Source organism: Mugil cephalus, chromosome 1 (assembly GCF_022458985.1).
Source record: "Mugil cephalus isolate CIBA_MC_2020 chromosome 1, CIBA_Mcephalus_1.1, whole genome shotgun sequence".
In the NCBI taxonomy this organism is placed as follows: Eukaryota; Metazoa; Chordata; class Actinopteri; order Mugiliformes; family Mugilidae; genus Mugil; species Mugil cephalus.
This window is the reverse complement of record NC_061770.1, coordinates 51,554,538-51,578,145: the sequence shown is the minus strand read 5'-3', so window position 1 is coordinate 51,578,145 and position 23,608 is coordinate 51,554,538. Positions and strand designations below refer to the sequence as shown.

The window sequence follows — 23,608 nt, the reverse complement described above, 5'->3', positions numbered from 1 at the left end:
TGTTTATCTGGTGGTCCAGGTCAGTGAAGCCAGCCTGGCAAGGCTATCAAATTATGGAGTCTGAGTTGAATGCATCAAAACAGACCTGGTATCTGTGTGAATGCATGTCTAAGTGGGAGAAGGTGCCACTACTCCTTCTATGGGAGTGTGTCCAGAAAGGAGATCTAAAATCAGACAAGGGTCACAGCAGTGTTTCCTCTCTGCTCCTCTCTGTGGGTCATTTCAGACATGATGACGTGAGAGACAAATAAATGGTGAGATGGACAGAAGTGTGCGACAGCATTTCATGTATCAAGTTCACCTGTGTAATGTCGGGAGAATAGGGGCAAATGTCCAACAAGAATCCAAAAAAGAACATCACAATGCCTTCTTTTTCTTTCTCTCTTAATCATTCCCCTTACTTTTATCTTCTCCTGCATTTCCATCAAACCTATTTGTATTTCCTTTGAACATCCGGTATTCTTCTTTCTCAGCCTCTCTCTGGTTTACAGTCTTGACTCTAATTCATCGTTTTCACTTCCACTTGTCTTTCTTCCTTTCCACCTCTTCATCAAACTCCTTATTTTCGTCCTTCCCCTCCTCTTTCTCCTCTTCCTCGGTCCTCCTGAGGAATTCCTATCTCGGGTCATTGGCAGCCTTTGACTGCAGTTACAAGGAACTGTAAAAGCAGCATGTTTACCCCCGAAAAGAAGGGGTGAAATTCATTAAACATCTTTTGTTGACAGTAAAAAGGCACGGCTACGCTCTAGGACAATCCCCAGGTTAGGGCATGGAGAAGCAGGCGTGTGTGTGTGTGTGTGTGTGTGTGTGTGTGTGTGTGTGTGTGTCTGTGTGTGTCTGTGTGTGTGTGTGTGTCTGTGTGTGTGTGTGTGTGTGTGTGTGTGTGTGTGTGTGTCTGAAAAGCTGAGGAATGCAACCATGTGTTTGTAGTCCATAGGGCACATCAATCTGCAACTTGTCCTGGGGGTTTAACATGACGCACCGGGATGGATGGATGGAGGGAGGAGAAAGAAAACCGTGAGGACAACAAGGATAGGACAGTCACACAAATATATATATATATATATATATCCCAGGATTTCTGAGAAAAAGTTTGGGAAAAGGTGAAAAAGAAGTCTCATTTCTCCACCAGAATTCCCAGTCCCCCCATCCCCATCTCCTCCCAAGGTATTCCCTCTTTCCTTTTGTCCTCACATTCCTCCTATCATAACTAAGTTCAGCTGTCAATTTGTGGCTCCAGGCGAGAACAATGATGACAACTCCCCCTCTTCTCCCCCTCATACCCCCCTCCACACATATCTGTTCTGTATTGATTAACGAAAGCTAAAGGGTGCATGTGTGAGGACCTCTGTACATCCAACGCTCAACTGTGCAATTATTGGCTAAAAGTTAGCCAGTTAAGTTGCTCAATTAAAAGATGCCACAGCAGGAATTTTAGAAATGTCTCAAAACTATTTTATCTTTTCAGTATATAGTCCATAAATGGAACCACACCTTGCGAAAGCCACAAACGTGTAGCTGGCATATTTATAGCAGCTGTAAATAACTTGTCCCAGAGCTATAATGGTGAAATTTTAAGTTAATTTAAAGCCTATATCTTTAGGAACACAACACAACATTTACTGATTGATTGAAATTCAAGGCATTTAATTGGTTCCCTCTGAAGCTGAATCTTTGTAAAAATGTCCTTGGTAATACACTTAAACAAACTGAACTACTTAAAAATGAGAAAACAGGTTGTTACAAATAAGCCACAAGAAATATTCAGCCTGATTTGCATGACGTTAAGTTTTCTCAAAAAAAGAAAATGGACATTTAACAGTTTGAGTACTGTCGAAAGGGCTTTTAGCTCATCACAGCTTTTCTGTACAAAATCAACAATGCAGCACAACACCCAGTCGGAGGAAAATAACCTTCCATTCTCCCTCGTCTCCACCTGGCTTCACTCCAACTTTGTTTGTATACCTCTGTTTGCAAAGCTGCCCGTCACCACTACTTAACAACATTCCTCACAAACCGCAGGTAAACTTACTGTATATAATGTCTCCCTTTCTCTCCCTCTCTGGTTTGTGTAATCTTAAACAGTGACATTTTCTGGAAAACCTCCCAGCAACATAAAGCAAATGTGTCTACAATGAAGACTGGACCACCAACATCAGCCATCACCAGAAAGATCAGATGACCACGTCTGCATTTATACTTGTTAAACTAGACACGCAATTCAGTTCGTTTTTGAAAAAGTGTTCAACTTTTGTGCATATAGAAAATTGGTTTAAGATCGCATGGGTTACAAATATAAACAGATTTTGGAAATAAATCACTCAAATCTCAAATCAATATGATGATTGACTGTCTTCAAGCTCAGGGTGGTGAGTGGACGTCGCCATCTTGGCTGTTCCATCAAATTCATGGCCAGTTCAAAGATGGGCAGGTGAAGCCTAATGTGCAATGGCATGCACCTGTCACTCAGACAGACCATGCCTTTGATTATGTATCAATTTGAGTCTGAATACAATTTAAAAGGGCACTACCTGGGTCATGTCTTAGAGACGAAAATTGCTTTTTTGTACCATGCTGCAAATAGTGTATTTCTGCTATGGGCATTTTCTGCATGATGGGCATTTAAACATGAAGATGTATGGGGCTTGCCCAGGTGGATACTCTAGGAGCTGAGGAAAAACGCAGTAGCAGAGAAATGCCCAGAACTGCAGCTCAGCCAGGATGGTGACGGCCAGGAGACACCACACTGAGCTTCAGAAGACCTGTCCATGGAGGTTTTGTCGAACTTAATAGACAATCATTGTGTTGGTCACATTGGCCTTATTTATATTCGCACAACAGCTTTCATTGTGTCAACTTTTTACGAACTGACTTTTGGAAATTAGAATTTAAAATGCTTAAGATTAATAGCACAAACTGGCTGTTAATTTGCTTTGCCTCCATAATCCGTCTAGTGAAATCACTGTGGATTTTTATGTAGCGTGCACACAAACACACAGTTAACTGAACTATGTGCTGTGGAAGTTGGCTGGGGGGTGCGAAGGCCGTACATGAAAAGCCACAGCAATGTCACAGCAGCCTGTCAAGGAAAAGGACGGCGGAGTGACAGAGACACACCAACAGAGAGTACAGCTTCGCTTTAAAGGTACGTACGTCGCAGAGTGTGTGTGCACTTCAGGGTGTTGGTGGAAATCTCTTAAACGTAACCTCTACTTATTCACCCTGTGATGGGCAGCAGTTGGCATAGCAACCATGTACATAGAGCAGGGGCAGCGTTTGGCTAACAGGACCTCGGAGAGCAGACGCTTACCAAAAGCGAAACTGAGACACCGAGTTGTCCTGGTAACTTAGCAAAGGAATGACTTGACTTGAAATAACCATTCACAGATTTGCTTGCAGACATCCTGGTTATTTCCTTATTGTTTGTCTTTATCCGCACATCAAATTTAACAAGCTCCTCGTTGCAGAAGCTCCAATTTCAAACAGTTCTTGCAAAATATCCGTTTCTTCTACTAACAAATCTCTTTTTGTCCTCAAACACATGATACACACAGTCCATTTTTAGTCCACTGGGTGCTCACACACACACGCACACACAGTGCCAAGAAGCCATCAGGTAGGTATGCGGAACAGGCCATCCTCCTGGAGCAACAGGTACAAGGAGAAGTCAAAGAAACAGACAGAGAATCAGACAATCAGACAGACGGTACAATAGCAGACACTTTACTGTACTTTTTTTTTTTTTTTGCTTCAAACACACATAAATAGTCGTGTGCTGTGATCCATTTAATCCACTGAAATATTTCTCATTTGTCTCATGGAGTTAGACATGGACCACTGTGTAATTTATGACATGAGGCAGCGTCGAGGGAGAAAACTGTCCTTTCTGTAAAAATAATAAGGAAGCTGGCCTTGACATGTGAAAAGATATGAAACTGTGACAGCAGGAAAACTTGGTTGATGACTCCTGATGCAGACTTAGTCAATAATGCAGAGCTACGAGCAGAGGTCCATACAGTGATGTCCTCTAATAGAGAGAGAGATTCGGGAATTAACTCACACCTACTTTCGGCGTACAGATGTCAGAAAAAGTTTTACTCACTGTGTAAAATCTAGCATAGCAGAAACACTTTCAAACTCCTTTTAATCAACTAAGCATGTAAAGCTAGACTCGGGTAGACTTGTGCCAGAATTCTGAACAATCAGACAAGAAATCTCGCAAAGGAGTACCTCTTGTCGAATCAATGTTCATCCTAGATTAATCACATTCCTGCCACCTACAGGACTGGAGGGTGAATCAGCAAATTTACAGAAAGTTGTTTCGCCAAAATTTCCCTTTTGTCTACACCCACTTCACCATGAAATCACACAGCGGGTGCATTTAATGCTCCATGATTTGGCATTACAATCTAAATAATATCTGGTAACGTGTGTTGCCTTGTTATTTTTCCAATCTTGTAGCGTGCAAATTTTGAGATTACGGAGAAGAATATCTGGGAAGATTCTCCTTGATTTCCAAATCTCTTAGGACTCTTAACTCACGTAGTCTGAGTCCAGAATAAGTTCATAGCAATTTGAGTTTTTTTGTTTTTGTTTTTTTAAAAAACGACTTTTTCAACAAGGAAGAGTAATACTTCAACCAGGTCAGGTCATGGTCAGCTAGACCTTGCTCAAGGACAGTGTAAATAAAAGTGGACCTACACTACAGACACCTTCCAGTAAGCATGACTGAACTGCACCTGCCTTCCATTACAGTTGGTGGTGTTTAATAAACACTTTTCATGTAAATTAGACAAGGAAGCAGAGTTTACTGAAACTTTGGGACATGACAGTGTGCATATTGAAGGACTTACCGACACAGCTGGTGGTTTGTATGTGAAAGGACTGTTTAAGCAGAAGGTAAATACCAGAGACAGAACTGGATGTATGAGCACAGAGGACAAGCAGAATCTAAGTTTGGTAGTATTAAAAGAAACTTATTGGAAGCTTCTTGGCTCTCAGTTAGACATGTGTAGGTTTCCTAGATGACACAGTCCATTAGCCACTAACTACTTTAGCATAACTGTTGCCGCATAGGAAGACTTTAACTTATTCACCTGGAACAATAAATTACTAGTTACGGAAGAGCAGCTGAATGTGTAATGTGAATGTATGTTGCCTTCAAATGGAGCTGTTTTTACCACAAGAAGAGCCGACATGACCGCCCCCCTTATGGCAATCAAGACCTCATTAGAGAAGATAGTCGGTAAGATCTGAGTTAATGTGTTTGCTGTTGTTTTCAGAAATGGTAAAGGTGGATGGTAAGTTAAACTGCAATTTGTTTGTTTTTTATTCTTTAATGTGACTGAGGAAAACGTTGATATTTCCAGTTCCAAGTTGCTCGCTTGCAGCTGTTAGCCTCTGTGGTTGCGAGGCACCATCAGCAGCAGTGCTCTTACAGCCTGCAGCAGATTTTACCACTTGACCATCAAACATTCTCTGCACATGACTTCCCTGATGTTAACTTTGAGGCAATGAGTTAGCATATAATTTTTTAAGCAAAGTCAAAGTCCGTCTAAATCTAAAATGTTTGGAAAGTTGACCTGTTTGGAAAGCCTACATTTCCGCAGGTACCTTAGGCTTCGTGTATGAAAACAAGTTGGCTGAACTCAATGCAGAACGACTTGGTCTAATATTTATATAAAAAAAAAAAAAATAAGGTAAAGTCAGAGGTCATGGTCAGCTAGTGATGACTGACATACTCTAAAAGGAAGAATCATCACCTGCCCCCTTAGAACGAGTGAAACTTTCGTGAACACTGTAGGAGATGAACTGAATGATGGCCAACTCTTCAACTCTTACATTGTGCAATGAAAGCTATACACCTAAAGAAGTGAAGGGACTTAGCTGAGCTTTACACAGCTGGCAGGCGTCACGGTTTCGCACACCACAGGACACCTGCCTGAACAAGCCGCCTGCTGTCAGCCTCTCGACACCCTTTACACCACAGAAAACCTCCACTTGGCTCCAGAGCATGAGGACCCCATAGGAGGAGCCATTTTGGATCAAACCACACTGAGAAAATACACGCCAACTAAGCATTCATGTCCTGCTGGGAAGCCATCACGGCTCAGCCATCATCACAGCGAGGTACAGAAGGATGCAATGGTGATGAATGGACATGTAGACACTGAAACAACACTGCATTGCTGAGATAATATTTTCAGCTGACCAGGACTCTGAAGACACTTCAAGAGGCCATCGCAGTGATTCAGGTGATAAAATCACTGATCAGAGGAGAAAATCTGACACCCAGATGAGGCATTTTGGGTTTAAGCACACTGAAATAACACAGCATAACTGTTTGAGATGCTCCATGGAGGGTTAAGTGCTCCCCACACAAGACGGGCGGAGGTCACAGGGACGCATAGGAATCTTTGATCCCGGCCCCTGCACAGTAAGAGGGAATCAATGTCAGGATCAAACACGTAAATGCTTTACTTTATTATGTGTGTTAGGGGAGTGGGGTTTACAAACTATGGCCGAGAAGTCACTGGCTTTTATTAAGTTTTAGTCCTGAAACAAGTCCAGCCACTCCACTTGGTACATTTACATGGACTATATGGAAATACTATTTACATCGAGTCTAAATAGAATGATGAGATATATGTGTTTAAAGCCCCCAAAACATCAGTCATATTTTCATATAGAATGTTAATGTGCATATCCAGTTTGCCTACCATGGAGCCTCAAATCTGACAGAAATGTAACATACGTATAAGACGTTTTTACTCAGCTTTATGGAAACACTGAACTGATTATATAAAAGTTGATGGCGAAGATGACCAAGACAGGTTTTCAACATTGCTGCCTGCATCATGTTTCTAGGATGGAGTTCACAATCTGTTCATATCTATTGATTAGAAACAACAACCAATTAAATAGACTAAATTACAAATATCTGCAATATTCTACATAATTTAAATTCAGTATATTATCAGTCATTAAATAATCTTCGCAGAAATGTGTAGGGCCCATATTAACAATTCGACTTGTTAGACATCATTTGTCTAACAAATAGAGGAGGATATAGAACTAAATAGATTCATTTTTCTTATTTTTTTTTCTTTACATCATTTAACTCTCAAATAACAACTTTACAATAACACTGGTTCTCCAACGAACTATGGAAATTCTGACCATCAGCCAATCAGTAACGCATCCACCTGCTTGGGTTAATTGTCCATGAATCATTGCATGTCAGTGCAACCAAATGCCAGAGTTCAGAAAAAGAAAAACATCCTTCCCTTCTTCACCCCCTTTTGTCCGTGTCTCCCTCTCTCCATGACAAACGACTGGCCTTTGAAGAGAACTTGCACATGCGACCCGCTAACTAACACGGCACACAGGGATAATGAAGGATACTCCCCACCAACCACCGTTCCCTCCCCTCCTTATTCCCTCACTACTTCTGCTTGACCTCTGACCTTATCTGTGGAGAGGCTGGGACGAGTGGAAGGAATGGAATGCTCAGTGGCCATTCGATTGGGTCAGTACGGGCGAGAGAGAACCCAGGCGGGTAAATGTACAACTATGACTCCCAGATTCGGTGCTGCACATTAACCTGTCTGATTAAAGGATACGTTCACTATTTTTTAAGTCTGTCTTTTAAGTGAAACAATTCTCTAGTGCCAGTATGAACATTTAAACACACTTGGCTTTCTATAATCATTCCCCTTGCTCATACTGGTCATTAAAAGAAGACTGTTATATGCGCCTGCAATGGGAGTTATAAGGGCAACAAAGTGGACATCCTCTATTTCCAAATCAGTATAAATGTGGATACTAGTTTCCTAAATTATCATTTGCTGTAAATTTCTGTACAACTGATAAAAGTAACTTTCCTCTGACCATTAACTCTCCAAGGCCACCAACACTGCATCTGCTTTTTTTTTAACCTGTCCAGGGACTATTAACTGGCTAATGGAAGTCAAAGTACATAAACTTTTCCGAACTAACATCCCTCAGTAACAAACACAGACTTCTTATTGTCCAAACATTCAATACTTTAACCTGTGGGATGAAGTTGAGGATTAACGCATTAGTGTGGAAAGCTAAACTGAGGTTAAGAAAATTAAGAGCGACAATTTACATCACTCACTACAACTGCCCATCTTGGACAGTTGTAGTGAGTGTTGAGGTGTAAACAATGACCTTATGGCGTGAAATAGCGTCATGGGAAAGTCTGTTAAGGATAAAGAAGACAGACAACTGGTTTAATTTGGTCGTAAACAGCGGTTGAGTTATGGAGAAGAGGCCCATGCCCCATCTTGCTGTCTTGTGTGTTCCTTCTACAGGCAGGGTTATGGTACTGAAAGAATGGTGGGTTAAAATACTGTCTCAGGCATGTTTTTGCACTCTGATTTAGGAATATCTTCCTATAATTCCATCTTTGTCACAGAAAATCTTGAATGTGTCTAGTTTCTGGAGGCCATTTTTACCAGCCTGAGATGGTTGGACATTAAAATTAACTATCAAGGTTGGATATTGTTCAGTTTACAGGAGCAGTTTTGTAAAAGGTTAGCTAGCCAAAACAATGCATGAGTATGTGTACAAGGTATTTTGATCAATACTTGGTTTAAGGACTAAATCAGGTGTTCAGGCAAGACACACTCGTTGGTAATTCTCTTATGTTTCAGAGCTTTGAACGCCTCATACCAATGACTCTGCTATCATGAGCTGATACTATCTCTAGACCTCTAGCATAGGGTCAGCCCATCACAATTTCTTAAAGGTGAAAGAGAGGTCCCCCAGGCATTGAACAATCCCTCTAAGTAGCAACATGTCTTGGCCTCACTTTTACCTTTCTACCTTGAGGTCATCCAAAGTGACTTAAGCCATCTGAAGCAGTTATTTCCTTAAGTTAACTTTGCTTTACATCTATTTTTGCATTAGTCCAGGGCTTGGGATCAAGTCTGGACAAGAGCTCCTCTGCTTAAGTAAACCTCGCGCAACCTTGTACAAAAGAGAAAAGAAAATCACAGAGCTAGAACAAATGATGGTGCTTTTTAGGAATTGCTGGGTAATTTGGGCCTTTTGAAGAGCCAGACGCTGTCACTTTCTATAACTTTTCTTTCAGTGTCTGAACAGCTAAAACTGGAAGGCAGCAAGAACATTGTAGAATTTCATAAATTTCTATGCACTTTCTGCCAGATTTACTGTCTCTCTTATCTGTCCAGTCAACATGTGAAACTGTGGTCACTTCCTTTCGCAGTCTAATAAACCCAGAGGTGACTCCAGCACCTGCATGTCCATCAGTCATCTCTCCTCTTATCAGCTACAACCCAAAGAAAACACACTTCAGAGTCAATAAACAGATAAATCTCTGTGGTGGGTGAAGGTCATGTCACACTGTTTACTTTTATGACATGCTATGTGTACAGTTCAAATCCTAACATGCATGTCCACTCTTGCCTCTGGTCCGGCCAACGAATTCCTGAAAGTAGCACGTTACTTAACCTGAGTACTGCCTTTTTAACTATGACCCTTGGACATCGTAAGGTACTGCGCAGTCTACCTGCTGGTCACCTCTAACCTCTAACCTCCAGAGCCCTGACCCCTCAAAGCTTTTCTCTGTGAGCCATGCATTAGGTTCCCACACAAAGAGGTTTACGGGTATTGTAGTCATTTATATATAGGACTCATTCTTGAATTCTGCTGGGGGAGAATTGTAAAGTGTAAAGTGTCAAATATATTAGTGAGTCATCTGCAAAAAAAACAAAACTTTTTTTTCTGATGAGCTGAAAGACTTGATGACGATTCTATGTAAAATTATGCATGTGTGCAGTTTAAAATATATATACCCTGGCTCACTGTCATAACTGTCAGAACTTGACTTCTGTTAAAATGCTATCAAATCATGAGTTAATCCATGACTGTCTGAAAAAATAATAAATACCCAAATACCCCACATTATTAGTTTTTACCAATAAATAACAAATGTTGCTATGGGGTAAAACACAGAAAACTGAGAACTGGAACCAATATAAAGTAACTTTTTCTATTTCCCCAATTCCCCAGAAAATCAACCTCATACAATTTGTATAAAAAATATTTTTTCCATACTGGTCTGCATACACATAGGGTCTTTAGTATCTAGTTGGTGTTTATTCAAAACCTTTGGTGTCACAACACTGGGAAGTTAAAAAGTGGACGTCCAGGTATCTGTTGTTATTTATAAATATTAGGCCGTATTGGATGTTTGCACCAAATTTGACACTTTCTTTATGAATAATCTTAATTAGACACTGATTATGAGTTAACAGTACAGTGAAGTCACTGAGTTCTAATGAGATCAGCGTGGGTGAGGAGGCAAAAAGCAAGAGAAGAGACAAAGGAGGGACGAAGATGAAGGCGAGGAAAGCGAAGACGGGGTGCAGGCAGGTGTGTGACCTCTTCAAGGAGCTGTGGGGCAGCGAGAGGGTCGTTGGGGGAAAGGTTGTGGTTGAGAAGGACAGAGGAGAAAGAGGGGGGCAGTAGCTATAGCGATGACATGGAATGCGCATGTCGCCCCTGGCAACGGTTCATTAGCTATTAGCCCTCACAGACTGATGGGTCCTGAGTCCAGACCTGTCCCCCACGGTCTGCCATAGATTCCAACATCCTAAATGTCATCTGTTGGGATCGGGAATGCATGAACATTCCTGAGTGAAGAGGTGTGACGATCGCCTGGAGCTGGCACGGAACAAAACTGGGAAAGATCGGCACTGCTGAGATGTCAAGAATCATGTTGACAGCTTCTCAGTTATGTTTCAGGGAATGACCTAATTTTAGAAGTATATAATCCCTAAAGGAAACTAAACCTGTTATTATCGCAATCAATTATTCTGCTTTATCATCTCTTTTTTTTCAGTCAATTTTGCCTGGGAAACATCAGAAAATTGTCTGGGGAAAAAAGCATTGTGTAAATACTTGAAAATAACTTTTGTATTGGTTACCTAAACAAGGAAATTACTAGTTGTTGCAGCTTTAAAAAAAGACTCCCTTCTATCTCAAGAATTTCGTTGTTAGAAGGTCAACGTGGCCGTGAGGAGATTTTCTTTACCTTGTAGGAGCAGAGACTGTTTTGAAACGTTAATAAGATTACACTGTGTACAAAATATTACAAATGCCTCCTCATTCCATTACTCAGACTGAAAGGGTAAAAGAGCTGCATGTGTGCAGTTATCACCCACTGGTGACGTCATTATTTAAAGAGTTCCTGGACAAACACAGAGACAAAGAGTTGTTTACAAAAAAAATGTAAACTCGATAAGGTCCGAGCTGGAAAAATTCTCCTTCCACTGTTTTCTGTTCTGTCCAGAATCAAGGTCCTGCAGGCCCCAAAAAACAATTACTAGAACATTTCTGACACTGTATCGCTTCATCTTTTACCCTGCAGGAACAATAAGATGTGCCATCTCTTTCAGAGCCCCTGCAGGTTTCAATCCTGAGCTTGTTCAGCATGTTTGTCATTCAAGACCTTTACGTTCAAACGGAGGGCCCCTGAGCCATGGATATCTAACCAATGTCAAAAAGCTAATAAGACTTGAGACGGGTTCTGTTAAGTGAGGCACTCAATCATGTCAGGAAGAGGCATTGAAAGTGTTGTAAAACTACTACATAGTTTCTACCAGGCTGTTTAAAGGAACAGATACTGTCTTCTTCTTTAAAAAGTAAATGTCAGATGTAACAGACCAATTACGTGTTCTCTGTCGCACAACACTGAGGCACAGGATTACATCATGTCGCAGTTTGAAGCGGACATACCTGTGAGCTGCAGTAAGGCTGTACGCTAGCAAGATATGTATAGTTAAAAGCGCAATAAATACCTTTTCCATTACCTAATTCATCCCCCGATCTTCATTTAAGGCTTGACTGTTCTTAATTTTTTTTTCTTTTTATGTTTCAAATCACATTCACAATTAGTGTAGTGGTATTCACAGATACAATGAAGATTTTTACGATTTTGGCTCAGGTGGAATGCTAACAACAATCAGTGATTTATTGAGTGGACTTAACCATGAGGGATTTAAATTGAATACAAATGAATACTGTCTAATGCAATCATGGGCTACAAATGTGTACATCAACTGTGCAAAAATAGCTTTTTTAGAGTGATCACAGATATTAAGGAGTTTTTAAGGGGGGTAAAGCAGATTTCAGTTTATCTGTATTAGTTTTAGTGGCATGTTTGTATCCTCTTTGTCACATGCACTTGCACGCTGACTATTCTCAGGAATAATGACACCCTTCCACTTGGCCCACTCAGTTGAAGCCACTCTCTGGCAAGCTGATGGGTGGGCTATTTTAGGAACAAGAGGAACAGGCTAAATAAATATGTGGGGCAGCGGTGATGTGTTGATAAACAAACTGAGTCCACTTACAGGATACTTATACGGCATACGGCAGTGAGGCACGATCTCCGAAAAATTTCAGATGGTTGGAAGTCATTCAGACAACAATCGGGGGGATAGAAATGAGACTGAATCGCCATCCAGAGGGTTTTCGCAACATACCGTAGGCTGGCACAATGATCATCTGCCCCCTCCCCTCTCATTAGTGGCTGTTTGGGGCCATGGTGGACAGCAGGGAACACAGATGAACAGAGGACGAGCTGAGGCCCTTCGCTACATAATGAAATGAGGTTAAAGCTAAGCACACGAGGCCCAGGGTGAAGCTGAAGGGAACAGTGCCATGTAGCGCTAAGCTGCAAGGCACTTCAGTCGAGGGTGCCACGATAAACACTGAGCTGCACGGTGAAATCCTCACACAGACGATTACACTTTAAAATTGAGCAGGTGTTTGTGAATTAATGTTGATTTAAGGCTACTTATATGGCAATAAAATGGTATTTCTATTCAGCATGGAAGCAAATTTACAAGGAAAATTTAAGCCAACAAAATTCACATTTTTATGTAATGATAACATATGCCAAAGTTCCAAAAAGAAGAGTTCAAATTTCCTACACTGTAGACAAATAATGTCCGTTGCCAAGTCACACTTTGAACAGATTAATTTCACTGTAACTAAAGGAGGCCACAAACAGAAGAACTCTTCATCAGATGCCACATTTAGCCTTCCACCTGCCTAAAGTTGTCTTCCGCTTGCTCGCAGCCGCACGGCCAGGTACAAGTTGGCGCATGGGAAACTGGGTCGGGGTTCGCGAGTGAACACTGCCAAGAACAGGTCAAGGCAATGGGGTAAGGAGGTTTCATGGGCACGCGCCAGACAACCGAGTGAGCCGATCCCTGTAAACTTTTAACAGCAGACGCTGCTCTGTCGTAAACAAGATTCTGGGAGTTCCGCTCAAGAAATACCTGAAAAGCGTTTAAAGAAAATCTCATAGAGCTAAAAAGATAAGCGCGACTGCTGCTCATCAATTCCTGTCACACATGACAAATGACCTTGTTGGTTCAACTGCAGGGCTTAGGTAATAACTTCACACTCAGCTACAAAGCACGGTAAATTACGTCTGACTGATGTGGTATTTCCCCTCTGGATATGCCTAAAACACAAATTAGGAAGTATCCCCGATTTATGATCATTCACTGACTGACAAAGGTCACTTGGAGTGGATGCTGGCTTTTGCTTGACCAGCATGATTGGACCAGAATTCATGGGACATTTAATGCAAGAATTGTCAACGCTTCCGTTTTTCTGGACAAATGACAGTTTTGATTTTGCAGTTTTGACCTGCATGTCTGCACCTGTATAAAGACTGCTCACTTACATTTTAATATCATGATCTATTAACTCTATCACTCCAGGAATATATCTAATAAGCCCAACATTTTGTACATAGTCCTTAAAAGGATTAGTAATATAAGCTGCTATGAGAACAAAAGGAATAAAATAAGTCACAAGGAGAAGACAGGATTTCACAAGATATCCATGGTCCCGGTCTAATAAAACAAGTTTTAAAGCATGAAATATGCAAGTTATTGCCTTCATACATGTGTCTGCCTTTACAGCAATAAGCTGTGGAAGTTCCTTAGCCAGAGGTCATGGTTCCCTCACAGCACTGGAATCATTTTCTTTAGTAGTCGCTTCGAGAGAGAGAGAGACGCGTGACAAACACAAAAATCCAATAAAGAAGAGAGCACCAGGCCAGTGTAGCGACGTTGAACAATAGCAGGAGGCAAGGAAAGATGAGGTAGTTACCTACCCTGGATTACCTGGCTGGCACAGAGGAGGGCGTGAAGGATGAGTGTGAGACATAGAGGCGGAAAAACAGAGCGGAAGTGTTTGTAATTAGAGGGACAGGGCGAGACACAGCAAGGCAGTAATAGCACATGGTAACTGACACATCAGATATGCCAATGATAGTGTTCCTAGGCTGCGGTTGGGGTTTACCTTGACGCGTATACAGTAACCAGAGAGACAAAGCCTGGGGATGGAGGAAACACGCCCTGATGTCAACTATCCCACTTTGACACGAATTGAAAGTAAGATTAAAAATCTATTTTGGAACAAAATGTCTGCTTTTCTGCAATACATTTTACCATTTTAAGCCAAATAAATATATGGAAACACACAGAATAAATACCTCAGTTCAATATTAGATAAAGATTGCTTCAGTCAAGCTCTTCCTCTTTAAATGAGTTAACACTGCCACACTAAAGGTAAAGTTAAACTCTGAGCTTTGCACACGTTTGTTTTGGTTTGGTTTACATTAGCTGACAGCCAAATATATCAGGATCCTTCCCTTGCCACAATGATGACACTGTATTTAATGAAAGTCTAGATTAAAAAAAAAAACATTAATGGTAATTGGAAAGACTCAAACACACCTGTACAAAAAGCTTGTCCCTACAGGGACGTTTTCTCAGAACCAAACTGGCAGACAAAAGAAGACACGTTCCCCTTGTACAGACATGCATATGATAATTGCTGTGAAGAGGAAAAATGTTAGACTTCAGAAGAGTCAGTGTTGGTGTCTGTTGCCAAAGTAATGATGTTATAGGAGAGAAAAGTAGAGCATCAAAGAAAAGTAGGAATTGGACCTGTCAGGACTTCCAGCTGTAAACAAACTTGGGCATTTAGATCAGGGACTTCTGAACTTATAGGAGGCCGAATTAAAGGTTGGGAGACTAAATCTGGGACTCCTATGTGTGAAACATTTACAATTTGACCACCTGCACATCTTGCACAGCCCTCATGGAGATTTCAAGGTGGACACAGTAAACCATGCCCACATCACGAAGTCAACAATGAGGTCTCCACCTCCCTGGTAACCTTTATCAACTGGAACTTCAAATCAGAGTTCAACAGTTCACTGAAGCAAATGTATTTCCTGCTGCAGCTGAAGGCATTGATGGTGCACGTCATATTATTATTTTGCTACCTCTGCCAAGGCTGAAGACGAACTGCCTAAAATGTGTTACTGGGTCAGTTGAAAGGGTGATCCGGTACAATCTGCCATCTCTCTGGGACATTTATGCTTCCAGACTGTAGCCAAACCCACCAACCCCAGACACAAACTTCTTATTCCAGCAGGACCAAAACTCCATAAATAGATATAGACTCTTATCAATGGATAAATTGTTCATACTTTGCACATTCACTATGCAGCTCATTTATTTTCTTCTTATTTACTACCAAGAAAAAATCCCTATACGGAGAAACATACTAGAGAATAAAAACCAGTGTGGCTCTGATACATCAAGGTTAAATTATACATTAAAAAAAAAAAACAAGTATGGACTTGTAAAAAGGACACGTTAAACAAAAAGACGAAGGGAAAACCTAACAAATGGGGACAAACAGATTGGAGGTCTAATCCTTCTGAAGTGCAAACAGCCCTGAGGGGAGTGATGGCATTAAAGAGAAGGACTGGGCACGTTGAACAAGCCGAGACAACACTCCCACCGTGCATCAAGTCAGTCAAACACTGCTCCACCTCAGCTCCTCTTTGACAAGCCTAAAGACCTTTAAAAACTCCCCCCTGGGGCTTGCAGAAAGCTAACATACACCAACCCTTTCCAATTTTTTTTTTCCTTTTTTTTTCCTCTACCCTGTCTCAGTGTGCAATGCATGTGTTCCAGAGAACCAAAGCACGAAGTGTGATAAACAAATCTGGAGTAAGCATGTTAAGGAATGTTAAGCCATCCCCACAGACACACACCCAAGCTGGCTTTGTGCTAAGGTGAACTCTGACCCCTGGAGTTCACCGCGACCAATCACGGGCCTAAGTGACAGCGTGTGTTTTCTTCCAAAGAGACAGCAGGGGTCTGATATGCGAAAGTGGATGCGGCAAAGGCTTGGCAGATGGAAAAGCAGCAACAGCCAAGTCATTTTTGTTGGATGTACTACAGCCAGAGAATCCTTAACCTTGATGACTTAAACAAGTCAGTAAACACTATTACATTTCCACACTTGAAGTTTTGGTAGGAAAAGATAAGATAAGATAAGATAAGATAAGATAAGATAAGATAAGATAAGATAAGATAAGATAAGATAAGATAAGATAAGACCCGCACCTCGATAAGATTCTAAGTGTTCACACGGGGCAGATGGTTATACCAGGTCTGAACATTTAAATAATGCAATGAGTGCAGAAAACTGAAATGTGGAAAACTTTCCTTTCCTCACCCACATAAATCTGATGTTTCGCTCTCCAGGCTTTTTTATCTGTTCGTGCAGCAGATCGTCTGTGTACGCTGTCGTATCATTAAAACGCTGAAAAGATAGTGTGTCCTCATCTTAAATTGTTTGGCGGGGGGGTTTCCCCAACTAAACCCAACTAAAGGTCTCTTTACTCCCACCGGCACTGATAACACACACAAATTCAGAGGAATACGATTTTACAAGGACTGGGAAACATGCACCAAAGCTTGCAAGCACCACACAGGTAGCAGAGCCTGAACTGTGGGCAGGGGACAGCAACAGGAGGGGCTTTTCAGTAGTATCTTAAACCTGCTGTGTGTGGTTTATAGGTTTCCGAATACACTTACTGACAAGTTATTTTAGTCTTTCTCTGAGGAAACTGTAGAAAAGAAAGCAGGGCAAGAGAAGAGTTATTATACTGTTAAAAATAGGGCTAGTGAGTGAGTGAGAGTCCAAAAAAAGGGAATAAGGTGCAATTAAAGGACAGATTAAGGAGTGAAAAAGGAGGACAAAAAGGATGCAAGCGAAAAAGACATCTACATCCTGACTCCTCCAGACTGCAATCGGAAAGAGGGCAGCATGACCCAGTCACATCAAACTTCGGCTGTTCTTATCGCTCGCAATTTACCAGTCGGCTCTTTAACATATTTCAAAACAAAACTTTATCACAAATTTCCACAAAGTCTCTGCCACTTCTCAGCTTATATAAACCAACTCACAAATGCAACTTGTCAGAGAAGCCATAAATCACTTTTAATTGTGTATGCCAGCTTTCTTTTGACTACAATTATGTGGTTTGGGAGCCTGTTGCAGTTTGTATGTTTGATTAAGAACGTACAGATTGATTCAACTTGTAAAACCTTTCGTTTTTATGACAATGACTGATAAAATTAGCGTAACACTTTGTCAGGAATCCCTGTGTGGATTGTCAATAAATGGGAGAACTGCATTTTTTCAGAGGAAAGGCTTTTTTGTTTTTTTTCCTGTCTTTGCAATCACGTCAACACAAGTTAGCCATGGGTACTTAAAAAAAACTCTGGTTACTTAAGACCTTTTTTATTAAATTGACACTTTGTAATGGAAGAGATCCTAGCAAGTATATTATGGATGTTTGTAAGCACAAAAAGAGCAGAGGATGAGCTAACAGTGACAAACATGTACAGTAGATAGCCACAGCTGCACGGAGCATGATTTAGACTGTTGAATAAATGTTCTGCAAGAAACTAGTAAAAAGTAGCATAACACAACTAAAGTACAGAAGTATAGAAAAATTGGAAAAGTAAAATGTAAAAGGGAAAAGAACTGCAGAAAGTGAAGTTCTGACTAAAAATGTCAGGAAGAGACTTTTCATGTTTTTTTTTTTTTATTTATTTTTCTTTTAAAGAAAAGCAGCAGCAACACAAAGAGGAAATATTTAGGGGGCCACCACTCACAAATCAATCCACAAATCAACTGGTAATAGATGGTCTGGCATGTGGAAGCAGAGAGGGCAAAAAGTGATAGGAAAGTAGGGTGTGAAGGGGTAATGACAGGGTGAGGGAGGGTGCAGAAGGGAAAGGGAGGAGGAGGTGGGGGTGGGTAGTGGCGGTGGGGGTGAGGTTGGGGTGGGGGGGTGCTCAGTTGTGTTTGGGAGGGTCTAGTAACCACAAATCAAGCAGCGATCAGTCGCCCCACTTAGTGTCTATGGAATGTTCCAGCCTATAGCACCTGCAGGGAGCGGGAGACAAGTCCTGCCAAGCTCTGGAGGAATTCGAGAGGAGAAGAGACGTCCTACACTGCACCATTTATCTGTTAAAACCTAAAAAACCTGCATTTTTTTATGTTTTTATTTTTTTATTTTCTGCAACAGTTTCTGGCCCAAAACACCTCAAGAGTCTCTCTAAGAGAGTCTCTTTGTATTTCACAGTACAGTGGAGTTTTAAATGTGTTGTCTATGGTGACATGTCTGAGCTTTCCATTCAGTAGTGCTATGTTTGATGTCAGCAATGATTGTTGGCCACATCTGAAGAGGTGGGAAACCATAGCAAAGTAATCGCAGTGACCAACACTCCTAACCAGGTCAGGGTTGGTATGTCAGGAGATGGAAAAAGTTACAAATGTAACCTGGGTTCTATGAATTCAAAGAAAGCGTTATAAAGGAGATGTACACCAAAGAAGTTTCTGATATATACATATATATATATATATATGAATGTGTGTGTGTTCAAGAGGAGGGACTGAAGAAGGCAAGTATCAGTAAGCACAAACCATCAGTAAGAACAAAACCAAATGACTGTTGATATGGCCTGTGGATTCTGGGTCCTGAGTGAGTCTTTCAATCAAGAATGTCACATCTTCATATGTACTCAGAGATAAATACCTTTTTGTTTTGGCTTTTTGTTTGGATAAAGTATAACAGTTTTGAAGAATTTGGTGCAACTTAAGACCTGAAAAACATTAGTATGGCCCTATGAGGTGATGAACTAGGATCATACAACACACTAGAGACAGCCAACAAGTTCCCAGCTGGCTTAGAACAAATGTGAAAGGTCAAATCTCAGTGATTTTCAGACTTTCCAGGTAGTACCAAATCGCTAACTCCAAGGTTTTTGCCTCCCTCCTCTCCTTCCCGTCATAACACCTCCCTTGCCATCACCATTCCTCTTCACCAGTGTGTGATGTTTTCCCTGCATCAACAACTGTGTCAGTCTTAACAAACCTCACGGGGTCTCCTACGGATGCTACTGTATGTTCACCAAAACATGTTTCTAAAAAGAGGTTTCCAGTCACAGCACAAGCCTAAACACAACAAACCTAAGTAGTCCAGACAATATGTTCAAATCTCTTAGTTAATGTAGTTCAATTTGCAGCATTGTAGCTTGAGAAGACTACTTGTTACGGTTTGGCTTGATAGCTAATGGGCAAACTAGCAAACCTGCTAACTCTGCTACACTAGTACGGAAGAAACTGGAGTACCAGAGAGAACCCTTGCAGGCACTGGGAGAACATGCAAATTCCAACCAGAAGGACCCGAGCCGGACTTGAACCCAAACTGGGAGGCATCAGCTATGACGCTATGAAAACACAGGACCTTTCAATATTAAAATATATGTCATTATAGCCATAAGGATTAATGGTTGAATTTTGACATCCACCTTGACAACTTCTTATCTCACACCATCGTTCTGTCACCTGCAGTATTTCTGTGAGACATAAACAAATATTTGTTCTGTATTATCTGCTGACACTGACAACACCTGATAAAGACATCCCTCTGCCCTCTACAGTAGCTCAGAGAGGCAACGACGAACTTCCAATTCTGCAAAAGCCCAAAGACTGTTTTGTGAGTCTGGACCGCTAGCGGTTCCCAAAGACACGATTACCGCGGTTATGAAAGCCCAGACCACCAAATAAACCCATGTGTCACTCGCTCAGCCCCCACATCTTTCCACTCAGCCATCCAGTCACACACACTCATATACAACACAAAACAACGGGGAGGTGGGAAGTGGGCGGAGGAGTCAATTCAAAGTCAATGCAGCTCAATCAGCTTTCTCCTCTATTGAGACACAGGAAGCTTTCGGCTGCTGATTCGCTTTAATGTTAGTCGCCTCTGCTGTCGACAACCTTGTAACCTGTCACTCAGCTGTATTATGTGTTCCATTTGCTGAAGGGAACATGATAATATGATATGATGTTCTACTCAGATAAGAGACCATAACTCACACGACCTTTCTCATTTTAATTTGAGAGTTCATCCTTCTCACTTAATCTGTTTCTGTCATCCTTAACAAACAGTTGGCGTTTCACAAAGTTATTGTTCCAACGTCTTCTATAAGTGATATTTGATTGTGAGTTTTCCCATCAGTATCTCCATGTCCTTTGTGTATTTATTTATTATTTACCTATGTAATTTTTTTTACGCCTTCAAATAATAAGTACAGGGTGATGCCTAAACAGATAATAAATAGCAACATACAGTATAGAGAACAAAAATAATACACTGTCCAAATAAATTTGGACAGGTTTTATTGAATATTGGTGCTATGCTTTTATTTTGCACAACAGAAGGAGACATGAGACTAAGCAGATACACACGAAGGATCTGAGAAAAAACAAAGACAGTGGTGGATTATGAATGAACCAAATCTGTCTGCAGAGCTCAACTCAGCTCAACTCAGTTTAGAAAGGAGTGGTCTGGAAAGGAGACATTGCCCCCAATAATCTCTTCACTCTTAATATTCAACAGCGGGCGGGGTCTCATTTGCATATAACTATGAGCGGGCCAACTCAAACATGAGCTACTTTTTTTTACGGTCCCTCGCACCACCTTTAATGCTCACTTTTCCCCAAAGCTCTAAAAAAGTGCATGGACCACAGATTTCAGTGGCTGATTTTGCGCAAATTGCACACCAGTGAGCGTGCGTGTAACTGCGCCTTTCTATAAAAAAGCTGCAACACAACACTGCTTTTAAAGTTTAATAGAGACAATATTAAGAAATGTGTCGCGTCATGCGCCTGGATGAAGACACCCACAACACGACGCATGGGCGCAGGGCGCATGAACTCAACCCAAATATTAAAAGTCAATTTATGAACACACAATATAAAGTTTAATTCTTCCTGCCACGACACGATCGGCTGCTGCAGTTTAAGTCGTGCTTGTTTAAGAGGCAGATCTGATTCCCCGCTTGGCCACATCAGGGTAGCTGCTCATTCATGTGAGCCATTTACTGTCTCATGAAAACGATCTTCTTCAGGAGAAATGGAGTATAGGAATGTTCATGCGTTAAATAAACCGAACGTGGAGAGCCACTTCACCTGAAGGAGGTTAATAGTAAACAAATATGACTTACTCCGTGCGCAGCTCTCACAGCCAAAACCACTGCTATCGCACAAATCCTGCCGGAGAGATAAACATATTTGTTAGTCTGTTTTCTTTACTTATGATGAGGCAAGTAAACTGCCCTGAGTTCAGTGTACCCTACAGCACCGAGCAGGTCTGCAGCAGTACGCAAAGCCTAAAACTCAATGAGAAGCAACTTATTGACAGAATAAAAAAAAAAAATGCTTACAGGAATTTCATTTTGATCCGACTGGCAAAGGGAGAACCGCAGGTCGAGACTCAATCCCCTTTCTTCACCAGCAAGGCACTTCAAACGCGCTCATCGACTGCTCCAAAAAAAACCTGTCATCTACCCGGAGACAGACAGAGAGAAAGACACAAAGTAGTCCCACTGCTAAACTCAACTTCACATATATACATACACACAGCGTCAACACTCAGCTTCGAGCGTTTAAAAACGCAAGAAACACTGAAACATTCGTTGTGGGTGACTTTCTTTCACAAAACGAGAGCTTATCCAACTCACCAAAGTTGCAGCGGCGAAGTCGCTGCTGCGCTCTCCGGGCTCTTGCGCTTCAACTCAGCAGCGTTCAGGCACCCGAGGAGGGGAGGGGCCAACACATGTCACACTCGTGCCTCCGTACCTTTTAGTCACGACAGGAGTTTTCTAGACACAGGGTGACCACTGTCTCCTCAAACTGTTCGGGTCCAGCAAAGGAGACACATTTCTTTAAGTCATAAGGCGACACATTCATTTATTGACACTGAACATATAAAGACGATGAAACTTACTGAACCCATCCATCACATAAAATATCCATTTATCAGTAATTATAGAGGTTTACGATGTCCTCATGACCCTATATGCAACATTACCACCCATAATAGTCATATCAGTGTAATACTAAATAATATTACCGTTATTTAATTGTCTATGGTTGCATAACACCAACTTTGAAGTACTTACAATGAAGATAAGTGCAAAAGTGTATTTAAACGTATGCAGAAATATTATAGCTCGTTGTTGAGGGACCAGTATCTACTTTAAGTATCAGATAAAATATTGTGCTTTGAGGAAATCCAACATAGAGTCTCTTTTAGCTCTTGAATTCATCATTCATTTATCTTAAATGGCTCAGCTGTGGAGTGACACAGGGATCCCAGCTGGATCCCTTTTTTGCTTTTTTACATTATGTCATGTAATTTGCAGATAAATGTATATTTTCATTGTTGCATGCATTCAGTAGTAAGTAGTACTTACATAGTAAGATTACTGATCCTCTCTATTCACAATCACCTACACAAGTTAATAAGTTAAAAAAAAGATGATTTATTCCAAATTCTGGTGGATCGGTGGCTGAACAGACATCTTAGAATTCCATTTATGTTTGGGGTGGGTTTTTTTGTTGTTGTTTTGTTTTGTTTTTTGTCTTTGTTTATTTTTCAAATGATCTATTCTTGGTGAAACAATAAGATGATCTCATCCATGAACTCTGATCAGTCAGTAACTTTTTGTGCAGCTTAAACAATTCATCCAACAATCCTGCTTCATGACCAGTTTAAAAGAATGTGCCATGAATGCACAATCCCTGATCATCTAGGCAAGTTCATCACTGATGAAGTTTCATTTAGTTGCTACTCCAAATGTCAAATAATCCATAAATATCCTGTAAATAACCTGTCAAAGCACTTTCTGTATATAATGAAACTTAATACAGTTGTCCAGCTTTGTAGATACTCAAGGACAAAGCACCATTTAGCTTTATTACTAGCACCATATTCCTGCACTTTCTGTAAATATTACTTTCTTAGTACTTCTGGTTCGATACACAAGCTTCATTTCCTTTACAGTACTTGAAAAGCCCACTACCAGACAACATGTAGTGTAACCAAACAAACAGATACTTGATCTATGAAATCCTGTTAACGTGCCAAAAAATGACTTTATGGATACTGGTGGTATGTTTAATGTGCACAATAAAAATGCATTCTGCCAATCTGAGCCATATTTCTAGCTTCCTCTATTCAAAAATTTTGGTTGTAACAAAACATTTTGATATGCAAACATGAATTATTCCAAATCCTGTTGGCTTGGGGACTGAACAGATGTCTTAAAATCCACAAAGCTGTTCTTTCAGCTCTATGATGAAGGAACAG

The 23,608-nt window shown here is 41.0% G+C and overlaps 1 protein-coding gene across 3 annotated transcripts in view; it reads right to left on the bottom strand.

Moving 5' to 3' along the window:
- The window catches only part of col4a6 (collagen, type IV, alpha 6), a 107,596-nt gene extending 85,463 nt beyond the window's left edge, over positions 1-22,133 (bottom strand). For 2 of the 3 annotated variants that reach the window (XM_047589515.1, XM_047589529.1), the window contains exons 1-3: positions 21,978-22,133; positions 21,681-21,800; positions 21,462-21,507 (exon numbers count right to left, since the gene is read on the bottom strand). In XM_047589515.1, the coding sequence (XP_047445471.1) occupies positions 21,462-21,507; positions 21,681-21,691 (57 nt within the window). In that variant the 5' untranslated portion in view covers positions 21,692-21,800; positions 21,978-22,133. The remainder of the gene's footprint in view (positions 1-21,461; positions 21,508-21,680; positions 21,801-21,977) is intronic. The other variant, XM_047589521.1, reaches the window with a different exon arrangement.
- Positions 22,134-23,608: the final 1,475 nt, after the last annotated feature.